The sequence below is a fragment of the Lactuca virosa genome, chromosome 5 (genome assembly GCF_052849685.1).
Source record: "Lactuca virosa cultivar CGN04683 chromosome 5, Lactuca_virosa_CGN04683_v6, whole genome shotgun sequence".
In the NCBI taxonomy this organism is placed as follows: Eukaryota; Viridiplantae; Streptophyta; class Magnoliopsida; order Asterales; family Asteraceae; genus Lactuca; species Lactuca virosa.
In genome coordinates this window covers 374,535,667-374,549,356 of record NC_136430.1, presented here as the reverse complement: position 1 = coordinate 374,549,356, position 13,690 = coordinate 374,535,667, and the positions used below count along the sequence as shown (strand labels likewise).

Here is a 13,690-nt window from a genome sequence, read left to right as displayed (position 1 = left end):
TATTTGTCATTTTAAAAATTAAATAAAAACAACCTACTTAGCCCCAAGGTAGAATAGGTCAAAGATTTGAATCTCGATTAGACTATTTGTTGACTCTAGTCTCTAGGCTTTTAGCAAAATGATGTGTACCTGATTTATCTGTCTAGTTGTCGATATCCGGTCATGTCAATTTGATTAAATCGAATGAATTTAATTTATTAAATTTTTACCGGTAGGGCGGACCGGATGCATGTAGATTAGAGTGATGGAGATAAAACCATGTTTATTATAGTAAATTACACGAGTGGTCCTTATCGTTTAGGGAATTTGCACAGTGGTCCATATGGTTTAGGAAATTTGCATGTTCGGTATTTAATTTTATTTCTTAACTTGGAGAGTTTTTATTGTATGTTTTTGTTGCGTTGTTGGTCCCAAAAAGAAAATTTTACTCGTATATATATTTTTTGTTTTTAATATATTTATTCATCATTTTTTCTAAAAAACAAAAAATTAATTATCCTCAACATCCCTACGGTAAACCATATATACTATCTTCTTTAACATATGAAACCCTAAATCATCAAACAAAGGTCGCCACCCTCCTTTACCAGCCCACTGTCGCCCTCCTTTATCGGACCAATGTCGCCCTCCTTTATCGGACCAACGTCACTCTCCTGTACCACGCAAGTCGACCTCTTTTATCGTATCACCGTCTCCCTCTGACATAAGATCGTCGACGCCCTCACCACCATCAACCATGGCTCGATTTAGTTTGATTTTTGCCCACCGACTCACGAACCAGACGAGAAACCTCTTTCTCTACGCCCTGACAACGTTGCTGAAGAAGCGGGCATGAAGCAGACACAAGATCTTCGACGCACTCACCACTATCAACCATGACTCGATTTATGTTTGATTTTTTTCCCACCAACTCACACACCAGACGAGAAGCAGTCTCTTTCTCTACGCCCTGACAACGTTGCCGGAGAAGCGGACATGAAGCAGCCTCTCGAAGCAGACGTGACAAGACAAACTCGAGCCATTTTCCTCTTTCTCTATCTTGAACCATTCAGTAGATTCTCGAACTACCCCCTACCCTCGTCGGCCTCGTCATACCTTCCACAACCGCCGACCGTCTTCATGCCAACCATCGTTGGCGATCCTTTTTTACCCACAGATTTCGAATGAAGGGTCATCCTCTCCATCTCAATGTCCACAGTCTTCCTCTCGACTCAAATTGATAGATCTGAAACACCAACCCTGAATGAGGAAAACAAAGAAGTTAGGGATGTATCTCAAGTTTCCTCCCTGTAGATCCTATCTAGGACCAAGACGACATCAAGTTTTATCGATTTTGTAATGTTAGACGGATTTGTTTTTTTTGTTTTTTTGTTTTTTTTTTGTAAATAGTTTGATTGGGAAATGACACCGGTTCTTATATTCGCCTAAATCAAGTTTCAGAATTGGATTTGATCAACAAATTTGGGTTTTAGATTGATTTTTGGTTTTAGGTTTCAGAAATGGATTTGAACACACATAATCACCTTTTAGATTTTACGAGGTTCAATAGTTTTGAGAGAAAGGAGGAAATTGGTTGTTGGCACCAACCGCATGTGGTGAAGGACCGAGAGGGTCCGGTAGTGATTGTCGAGGTGATGTTGGTTGATGATGGAGGTGGTGTCGTCCATGGTCAATAAAATAAATTATTAAATAATTTTTTAAATAAATGTATAATTAAATAAATATATTATAAACAGAATAACTAAAAAATATATATATTAAAGGCAAAATAGTCTTTTTATGTCAGATAGGGACCAACTACACAAAAAAAAAATCATATCTTAGGAACTATTCAAAAGTTAAAAGATTAAGTTAGGGGTCAAACCTGCAAATCACTCCAAACCATAAGGACTATTCGTGTAATTTACTCTATTAATTATTATAATTTTTTCAAAATAACTAAGAACACAGTTTTTAATGGTTGCCTAATATTTTAAAATTTGTGGTTTAATAGTGTTTTTTGTTTGAATTATTTGGATGTTTTAAATGTATTTTCTAAATTCGTAGGTCTAGGTGGTAAAAAGTAGTTTGAGAATACGTTTATGGAAAGATTGAAATGGGATGGTTGGACTTGGATATGTTTCATGGAACTGTTTTCTTAATTGTTGTGATTAAAATCACTAGTCGTTTTCTAATATATGACTTGTAAGTCGGTTACTTACTATTTTTGTCATGACTTTGTTTCACTTTTTTTATTAGAAAAAATCTTTTCTAAAGTTATAGATACTGATATTGCAAAAACTTTATAAAATTATTAGTATAACAGATATGAGGATAAACTACCGTATGTTCTATCAAATACATTAACATTTATTACTTATTTAAATTTTCAAAATTTATTAAACGTTTAGATTATACTATTCCAACTTTAAATTGATTTTGATTATTGAACCTATGAGTGTGATCAAGTCGAGCCAGCTTGTAAGATGCTCAAAACCGATTCGAAAAATACTCAAAATCGACTCGGTTCAAATCAAGCTACTCGAGCATATTATCGAGTCAAACTCGAGTATTGGAATACTCCGCTCGTGAAGCTAACAAATTCACTTCAACTTAGTTATATTATACTTTTACCCTTTGTTTTATTTATATTTTACATTATTGAGACCAGTCAAGTCGAGCCAACGAGCTTAATCATAATTCTATTGCAATTTTTTTTTAATAATTAATTGAGCCTAATCGAACCGAGCTCAAAATATCGATTATTTTATCCCGTTCGAGCCCGAGCTTAAAAAATAAGGAAAATACCACAAATAGACAAAAAATGGGGGTCAATTTCTAAATTTAGTCATAAATTTTTTTTTCCAGATATAGACATAAATTCCGCGGAGGACCCTCCGCGGACCTCCGCGGAACCATGAAATCTCCGCGTAGAGGGGGTAATTTCGTAAATTCAACCAAATTTTTTGAGAAAAACAAAGGGGACCTGTTTTGGTCTCCACTAGTCCCCGTTCCTCTTCGTCATTCCGCATCGGGTTGCATAGGCATTGATCGAAGACTTCAAATCCGGCGACGACTTCAACTCCGGCGACGACTTAAACGACTTGAACTCCGGCGACGAATTCAACTCCACATCGGGTCGCACAACTCTCTCCGTCACCGATGGACCCCGAATTCCCCGATGTTATGGCCGATGGATACGGTTCCCGGGTATTTCTCACATTCTCATCTAATTATTAATGTCGAAAATGTCGAATATGATTCAAATTAGAGGAAAACCCATTTTATTACACTGAAAATGTATACAGATTTAGGATTTTTAGGTTTAGAAATCACAGGTACGTTATTTGGGATGATCCATTCCGCGGAGGGGAACGTCAATCCGCAGAGGGTGCTCCGCGGAGTGATGTGTTACCTCCGCGGAATGTTATAATCGAAGCAATGCAGTCCTCCGCGGAGGCTAGAGGTCAATCCGCAGAGAGGCCTCCGCCCAATGACCTCTACCCTCCGCGGAATGACCTTAAAATTTGGTTTTTGCAAAATAAATTTTTTTTTCTGCTTTTAAGTATGTTGCTATTTATTTCATAATGAAATAATATTTTTTTTTTATTTTCAATTAGTAATGTCTTAAATGAAATAATATTTTTTTTTGTTGTGTAGCACGAAGATCTCAATCAAAAAGCGGATTTAACTTTGAAAGGCGTGGTGGGGACTATCATTAAAGACTATTTTCCGCGCCTAACACAATCACAACGAGTATTATTCAAAGGTTCCCCCTTTGGAATATTCTTAGGAATGCATATCCCACATTGTGATCCCTTACTTGTGCATATGATGATGTTGCACGAAGTAAGGTGTCAACAAATATTTGAAATGGGGAAGTTTCTGTTTGATATAGAGGGGATCCAGTTGGGTTTTGGTGAAACTGAATATATTCTGATTTGTGGTTTAAAAGTTGGTCCTTATGTGGATTTACTCCATGACGAAAAGGGTCAGTCAAATTCAAATCTTCGTGCTCGGTTGTTCCCAGATATTTCTGATGCACGTTTGCGGCTGAAAGATTTAGAAGACTTAATTATGTCCCCGAATTATTTGGCACTACAAGATGAAGATGTTGTGATGCTTATCCAGCTTGTTTTTATGTTGAAGGGTCTACACGGACGGAACGTTAAAACGGGCATTCCTGCAACAATATACAAGCTTGCTGATAATATAGATGATTGGAACAGGTATTACATTTAAAACAGGCATTCCCGCAGTAGTATGCAATGCACTAATTATAATAAATAAATTGAAAATTGCAGGTTTGCATGGGGTACGTATTTCTGGAAATATACTTCGCGTATGATGCGTGGAATGTTTAAGAAAATAGAAGAGTTTAGAGAATTCAAGCAGGCCAATCCCGAATTGAAGAGAGTACACAAGTATACCGTTCCCGGTTTTATGCTTCCGTTTAAGGTTACTTTCTAATGCATTTTAATAGTTTTCATTGTTTAGTTTTTTATACTAAAAAAATTTGAACTTCGTTTTGTATTATATAATAAGTTTGTATCATGACTTTTATAGTATAATAGAACGATACTTACATTTTTTTTCATAGATATGGATTTTGGAGACGTTCCCAGAGGCAACCAAGTTTTATATACGCACGCCGACAGAATTGCCACGGATGAGGGCGTGGAGAAGTAAAACACTGTTAAATTGGGTTCAATGTTGTCGAATAATGAACGTGTCTGTGGTATGGTTTTTATATTAACAATCATCTATATTTACAAATTCCAATGTATTTTCATGTTAAACTAACAATTTGATTTTTGCAGCCTAACAACCAACCAATTAATGTCATGGCAACCCCGGAGGAGCTGATGTTGCCACTTTATGTTCGTTATGTCAATTGGACTCTTAACCCTGTAGAGTCTCCCCCACGGCAACATAGTCATGTCCGAAATAGTCCACCTCATGTTGCCTCGCCTGCTCGAAGAAGGATGTACAAGTCCGAAATACAAACATCTTCGACTGAATCTGCCACAAATGCTTCTTCCTCGCAACATCTTGAAAAAGAAACAAGTTATATGTCAAACGACACATCAAGATTGGTAAAGAAGAAGAAGACAAACACAAAGGCATTAGTGAAGCGTCTACTAGGCGTTGAGGCTGACTTAAGTTCTAAAGTAGACCGTGTATTACAGAAAAAAGATGAACCAGACACAAATGTTGAACCAGACAGAGGGTTTCGAGAGGAGGAAGAGGTGGAGGAGGAGGAAGAGATGATAAATGAAGAGGAGGAAGAAAAATATTACCATCATACACATTTTAACTATGATGATATAGGTACTCATGGTTTGGAGGGGGAATTTGGGTCTACACCTACGCATGTTGAGCCGTCATCGGACGTGGGTGAACATCACACAAAAGAAATGACTCCTATTGTTAGGCCGCAACGAAAGAGGGGTGTTCCATGGTATCAGCGGACTCCTTTCACAATGGTACAAAACTCATATTTTAAATTTGGTATATTTTTAAAATATTAACGTATTGATAATTATTTAACATGTTAATTTTTTAGATGTAATCCACACCAAAATTGAAGAAAATCGCCAAAGAAAAGAAAAAAAAAGTGGTGAAGAGTCCTCAAAAAGCAAATGAAGACATTGTGAATGAAGAGAGTAATGATGTTTCAAATCATCTCCTGCTCGACAGTGTTGAAGCTGCCAGTAGGTTGACTTTTTGGAAAGAATGGAATAGGATCTCTTCCAACCTAAACACTAAACATAGGCTGCATATGCTCACACTAGATGTGGAGTTTTGGTCGAGGTTACTTGCAGTTACTGACGCTGGGTGGTTAATTTCTTCGGTAACATTCGTTAAATATAATTTTTAACTACATTTTTAGACGATAATTTATATAAAAAACTGTAACATTTTTATCTTAAAATGTACAACATATTGCGATATGGAGTGCCTTGCTCATGGAAAGACGGCCGACGAACGCAAGGTGGACGATATTCCCTCAAGAACTTAATTTGCAAAACGGAAAAACATATTTTCTTAGAAATATTGCAAATGGTGTCGGAGGCCATCCTAAATGGAAGGATGTGGATATGGTTAGTTAAGTTTATTAATTATTTATTTTATATAGGAAACGAATTAATGACTATTAAATTTGTTTTTGTTTGCAGGTTCTATTCCCCATAAACGTTCCTCATGCCCATTGGTTTTTGGCAGTGCTACATTTAGATATTTGGAAAGTACACATTTATGATTCAACACGATGTATGAATTACTTCACAACGTACTTGATTGGTGGAGAATTCAAAAGTTTTGGGGATAGTATAATCGAAGAGCTAGATGTGATTGACTACTGGAAGGATTTCCCCGATGGACACAAAGACAACGCAGTTGTGGAGTTTATTGATATTGTAGACGCGCCACAACAAGAATATATTACTAATAGAGGGGATTGTGGAGTATTCGTAAGCATGTATATGGAAATGATTGCTTCGGGGGTACCGGTGAAGAGTGATAAGCCATGTAGAGATGCGGGATTTCTCTACAGAAATAGGATGAAAAATATTATTTGGGATACTAAAAAACTTGATGTTTGGAAGTTTGTATACATTATTATGAAATACAGTCGTAGAGCAGTTGTTCTGGAAGACTTGTAAAGCGTATAATTTATCTCATTTTTATGCATGTTTGAACAACTTAAAAAATGAGGTTAATGGGAATGATCTTCATTGGCTTGACAATATTCCCATTGCAAAATGGGTACGGGCTTGTTTTCCAAGAGTACGTTACAATGTTAAATTCATTGACATTCCCGTTGTTGTCAATTGGTTTAAAACAAACACGCATGAGTTTCCAATAACAACAATCATTGAAATGGTCAATGACTCGATGCAAGCAGTGTATCTTCAACGTGCTGCGTTTGGAGGTAATTATAAGTTATGACATCACTCAAATGGTGAATTGATATGTTATTATACGTTATGACATCATAATTTTTGTTTTTTGATTCAGTTCATTTCACAGGGGATTTTCATGGTCTTCTAACCCCTTATGCACTTAAGGTGATTCATAAAAGATTTATCCACTCGGATGGTTGTAGGATTACGCATATTGTTGGCGACAGATATGAAGTGACTAAGTATGCAACAACCGAATCTGTCCAATTAGACCGTGGTATTTGTAGTTGCGGTAAATGGCAATAGTGCGGTATACCTTGTGAGCATGCTATAGCTTCACTACAAAGACTCGAAATTGCAGAAATCCAGCAAATGGTAAATTTAAAGTTAAGTACAGCGGTGTATCGAAATGCTTATCAAACTGAGACAGTCAATCCTATTCCAACCCTTAGGCATTGGGAAATACCAGTTGAAAGTGTTGTGGTCTTACCTCCACGATAATTCAATTGAACTTTATTGTATGGATCACAACGAATATTAGTTTGTATTCAGTTCTATGTTAACCGTAGTTGTAATGGTCTGTTGGCGTTCTTTACTTTTTAATAAAAAATGTTTACCTTTAAATAAATAATTGTATTCCCATAATTGTAATGTATGGATGACAACGACTAGACAAACAGCTCTGCGGACTGACAAACATTATTGCGGACTGACAAAAAGCTCTGCGGAGTGACAACAGCTCTCTGCGGAGTGGAAGGGACTATATATAGTCATGGATGGTCGTTGGATTTTTGGTATAGAGTTATAAATTTTTTTTAAATTTAAAATGAGTTCATCTTCAACTTTGTATATTTTCTCGTGCAACGAAGTTGATTGTTTCTATTATGATCCGATCGACCCTTTTTTTGCCCCATCACCAAATTTAAGAGAGTCGTATATGTCGGAGGATACTTTGCAACAACTACAATGGGCTGAAGAACAAAAAAAAAAAGATAAAGACTCATCTCGAGCTCTCACTGAACGTCGTGACCTCATTGCGGCGGAGTGCAAAGAGGTTGAGGAAAGGATGACGATTACTAAAAAAAATCAAAGATCATGAGGAATGGATAAAAATAAGTAAGAAGAATATCAAACTGTCTGAAAAATGGCTTGCTGACAAGGATGCAGAAATGATAGAACTTGGTAGCCAAAAGGACCGTATGGAAGATAAAATAAGAATTAGGGACGAATACATTACAATGGAGAAAGAAAAGTATCATTTGCAATTCCCTTAAGTTAATTACTGTTGTTGTACGTTTACTATATGTTTCTGGTTTGTTGAATGTATTATCTTCGAGCATTAGTTATTATTCTACTAGTAATTATGCACTAATATAATCATAATATTACCCATCATCTTTAAAATAAACACACCATTTCAAAGTACACAAATTAATGTCCTCTAAAACAAAACATAATTAATTATAAATACAACATCAATCATTCAAATCAAACGTTGAACAATAGTCTTCTCTCTGCGTCCCACTCGTCCAACGCGTCTCTTGTGTCCCGTGCGTCTCTAGCATCTCCTGATTCCCTTTTGTCCCTTTCCATTTCCCTTTTGTGTTACAACCTGATGACGCACTACTTTTTGTAGCCTTTTTTTGTTTCTTTGGGACCAATGTCGGACAAGTCGCTGCATTATGTGTTGTACTATCACATCTACTACACCTTCTTACTATAGGTTCCTCACCTTGTGACGGGATACGATTTCTGTTTCTCGGTCTACCAGCTTGACGTGTATCCATTATCGGGGGTTTAACAACCATCATCTCAGCAGGAATCTCCCAATCACACGGTTCTGTAAGGGAGTAAACCGGCTCCTCATACGTACTTCGGTACGTTTCCATTTTGTAAGCATCTATAGCCAGATGAAGTTAGTTTTTTTCAAGTGCTTCAAGACCATTATGACATGACCACAAGGCAACCCAATTCCTTCCCAATATTTGCATGTACAAGTCTCTTGCCTCAGATCAACTATGTCACCATGTTTGAAATCATGAACTTGATATATTGCATCTGAAACACCAGAAACGGACCATCCTGTCGTACGCTCTTCATTTTTACTAACTACTTTTTCAGCCCACTCGGTTAGCACTGTTGAACGTTTCCCTGTAAAGAAGATATATATAATTAACTTATTATTCGACCTAATTAAAGTCCAAATTAAATTCATACCTCCTTCGATGCGACGCTTGTTACACCATTCCTGTGAAAGACGACGGAAGAACTCAAGAAGGAGTATTATAGGTATCTTCCTTGCATCTACAGATAAAGCATTCATGGACTCTGTACTGTTCGAGGTCATGTAATCGTACCGTTTCGACAGCGAATATGCTCTAGTCCACTTAGCACGGGGAATTTCACTTAGATACGCTGCTACTTGCGGCCTAGTAGAACTAAATCTATACCACAATTCTTCAAAAACATTTCTTTTGTAAGCTTTCACAAGCCTCCAAAACAACACTTTTGTTTTATCATTTTTCCCAAACCTGTGTACTATGTTTCCTAGTAGATGAAAAGCACACAAGCCATGATGACCATGTGGGAAAACATTTTCAATACTAACCCGAATTGCATTGGCCCTATCAGTTACAAAAGTCAATTCTTGACAATCACCAACACATTCATACAACTTTTCAAGAAACCATGTCCAAGTAAGATCACTCTTTTTTTTGCATATTCCGTGCGCAAGGGGCAGTATCTAGTTGTTCCCATCTATAGCTACTGCATGCAATATGGTTCCCTTAGAATCACCCTTCAAATGGGCACCATCCATAATTATAACTTTACGACAAAAACGTTTGAACGCTCGTATCTGCAATATATTAAAATGGAACACATAAACACTCTATAATTTGTTTAAAAAAATTATATATTAAATAACAACAAGTTTTTTGTATTTACCGTGCTCCCAATGACATAAAAACAACACTCGAAACAATCTTGAGAATCTGTTTGAATATATGCCACTGTACCGGGATTATGCCTCTTCAAATTGTGAAAATAAATAGGAAGTTTGGAAAAACATTCTTCAGATGATCCCAACAACAGTTCCATAGCATATTGTTTTGCACGCCAAGCGTGTTTGTAATCTACATTGATTTCCAGCAAAGCATTCAAATCCCTTGATATTTCATTAGGCCTCCAAACCTTGGAACGAGTTTTTCCCATAATCTCATGCAATATAGTACCCATCACTTTTTTATTAGCATGCTTATGATTAGGGTGTATCTGTAATGACGAACATGTGTGCACGTTGTTGAAAGTCCTGATTTCAAATTAATCAGTGGGATCAAGGCGTTTTGCATATAAACGCCAACTACAGTTCTCAATTTCACAATATACCTCATAACGATTTTTGTTAGAATGTTTGGTCTTAAACTGAAACTTTTCTCTGGTTGCTTTAAGACTCAAAGCAAATATTAGTTGTTTGTTATCATATGTTTGACGAACAAACATATCATCATTGGACCTAAACTGTGAAATGGTCCGGGTTCAACAATAGGATCAGGACAATCAGGTATGGGAGGCATACCGTAAAATATGTCTGAAGCTTTTTTCCCGTGTGTGAACTCATCTTCTGACCATCGTTCATTTGACTCTTCATCGTCTGACAAAGTTTTGTCACCCAGTCTTCCAAACTCATATAAATTTTTTTATTCAACCGTATTCACTGCCACAGTTTCTTCTTCTGGACACTCTTCAACATTATCAGATGCAACGTTTTCAACATTGTATGGTACAATCTTGTCAACCGCTTCTGTCTGTTCGACCAATCCCTGAAACACCTCTAAATACAAATGCACAATCTCCTTCGTTTCAGAAATTACATTTCTGAGTTGATGAACATCTGCTTCGTCTAAAATATTCATAACATACCCATGAACCGGGTGTTGAAATGATAATGATATATTACTATTGAACACATTAGCCTTAATTTTGACCAAATCAAACAATATTCGACGATCAAAATTTGGCGGAAGCAGTAAACCTAAGTTATTAAACTTTGGTCTAACGTAGGTGTTAATCTCATTACTTATCTGTCAAAAACCCCTAGTACATAAAATAACAAAACTCATACTTTTTTTTTTAAAATGAAATGAATAAAAACTGATCTATTTTGTAGAGATGATCGACCAAATCGACCTAAAAAAATGAAAAACAACAGTTTATATAAAAAAAAACCTCTAAAAACCGTTGCAACCACCACTTCCGCGGAAACATTAATCTCTCCGCGGAGGTATTTATGAAGGCCAAACGACTCGCTCTGCGGAGGTATTAATGTATCCGCAGAGGGCGTACGCGGAACATTATTTTATCCATTCAAAAATCAGAATTGTAGCTTGTCCGCGGAGATGACGTCATTCCGCGGAGGGTCCTCCGCGGAATGTATGTCTATATCTGGAAAAATCTTTTTTTATGACTAAATTTAGAAATTGACCCCCATTTTTTTGTCTATTTGTGGTATTTTCCCTAAAAAATAAGGCTAAGAGTCAAGCTCAAGTTTTTTTTTTTTTTTTTTTTTTATCAAATTGAATTTCAAACATAACACTACTCAACTCAACTCGGTTCAATTGCACCTAATTGAACCATGAATACTCAAATATTGAAATACACTTCAAAACATCCTCTTCGAGCAACAAAACCAGCAGCCACCTTAATTCAATATAATACCTTACGCAATGAAGTTTGTACATTGTGTTGCATATAGTAATTTCTATCTTGGAAATAAAACATGGACATGGAGCCACATGCCGACGCGTTCCTCTATCCATTTTTCAATTCATCCCGGTGGCGGCGTTGGAGGCGACAGCTCCACCACAGGAGCGCGGCAAAGTGGACAGTCAGTGTGAGAGTACAACCACATGTCTATACAGTAAACATGAAAACAGTGATCACACATCGGCAATTTTCTCACTTCTTCCCCATCTTCAAAAACCGATAAGCAAACGGAGCATTCAGTGTCGGAATCCAACTGGTTTTTACTACCTTCCTCTCCTTTCTTGTACTTGAAACTTGACAATAAGCATATGGCGGAGCCACCGCGGGAAAGCGGTGGAGACATGGTGTTGGTAGGATTTCGCCGGCGGCGAGAGAGCTGGTTTTCTTGTGAGCGGCGCTGGTACTGGATGGTGCACCATCGGACGATGATGAGGTTGTAGAAAGCTAGGACGATGGCTGCGGTGGCTACCACCACGAGACCGTAGTATAACATGGGGATGTTTGGCTTTTGAGGCGGAAGCGACGACGCTGGCGGTGGTGGTGGGGTGGTGAAAGGTCTTTCAACATTTAGATAGCCTCCCATTTATTTTGGACTAGAAATTGAGAAATTGTATGTACTATTTTGGTGGTTGGGGAAAAGATGTGGCTAAGAAGGGTGGTTTAGTTTACACTCCTTAGTCCTTACAAAATGGTATTCGTATTTTTAGTTGAATGAAATAAATCGATACAATAATAGAATGAATGATTGATGTGACAAAATAGGCTATTATGACGTTTTATTATATTATTGATTGATACGTAAAATCATATCATCTGAACATGACATTTGGAATATATAAATGAGATAAAATAATAAAATACTAATATATTTTTATTATAATATATGTGATACCATTTTAGGTTATTATTCTTTTTTTACACCTTGTCATCATGGTTTTAAAACGTGCCTCTTATTTTATAAACGACAATATTATTTTGGTCATATAATCAATAGTAAGGCTTAGATCTTGTAACAAAGAGACCTTGATGCTCCGGACTGAATTGAGGAGATCTTGATTCGATATCACCAAAAAAAAAGCAAAAGGCAGGTGAGTCTCAAAATACGTTTCTCTATAGGGTCGGTCTATAGGTCAGGACAAGTTAGACGACCATCCTCGTCCCCAAATTAAATTATTAAGGCTAGTGAGAATTGTATCATATTTGTCACGGTTTACGTAGGTGTCACATAAGATTTGACATATTTTTTGCAATTTTTGCCATTTTCATGACATGGATTGCCAAACTTGTCATGATTTTTTTTTAAATTAACTAATTTAAAAAACTAAACATTTCAAATATATTATTTTTTTTAAAACTAAAATTCCATTAACTTCAAAAAAAAAACACACTAATGCTTAAAAAACAAAGCACATTTGAAATTAAAATAATACACACTTAAACTTAAAAAACATAACACACTAGAAAAAAAAATTAAATTAAAAGACAACGAATTTAAATTTGAGCAAATTTTGGGGACTGTCTCACAATTTGTCAAAACTCAACAAGTCGAAAATGTTTGTCCGCTTCAATATGATAAGCCTGGAGAGCATTCGCTAGCAAAATATTTTCATTTTCATCATTTTCGGCTTCATGTATCACCCTACGAAACACATTATTAAGCTGAGTTGCAAGTGTATTTGCATGTCTCCATTTGGAGAAGAGTTGATATTTACTTCGAGAAACAGGGATTTGACTGTTGTATGTTTCGGCGACTCAAACCCAAAAACTATGCGGATTGTCGTTAATGTATATTGGATTTTTGTTACATCAATCCATGAATGAACAAGTAGCATCTCTTCTTCAGGAGACCAAACACGAGTCATTTTTAGTGATGATGTTTAGAAGAAGATGAAAAATAAGAAAGTTAAGAGAACTGAATTAAGAAAATTTGAATAGTGTGAAAAATGAATAAGGATGATGGTATTTATAGTTGAAGATTGAAAGTTTAAATTTTGAAATTTTGAAAAAAAAAACGGTTATATTTTTGAAAATAATGTATTTTT

At 36.3% G+C, this 13,690-nt stretch overlaps 1 protein-coding gene across 1 annotated transcript; it reads right to left on the bottom strand.

The window, feature by feature from the left end:
* Positions 1–11,709: 11,709 nt before the first annotated feature.
* LOC145113661 (RING-H2 finger protein ATL52-like) lies at positions 11,710–12,231 on the bottom strand. The gene has a single exon (XM_079049724.1). The coding sequence runs from the start codon at positions 12,229–12,231 to the stop codon at positions 11,710–11,712; it is 522 nt and encodes a 173-aa protein (XP_078905850.1).
* Positions 12,232–13,690: the final 1,459 nt, after the last annotated feature.

What these genes read in the sequence shown, in the direction of transcription:
- LOC145113661 (XM_079049724.1), bottom strand. Translation starts at nt 12,231, where the DNA reads ATGGGAGGCTATCTAAATGTTGAAAGACCTTTCACCACCCCACCACCA.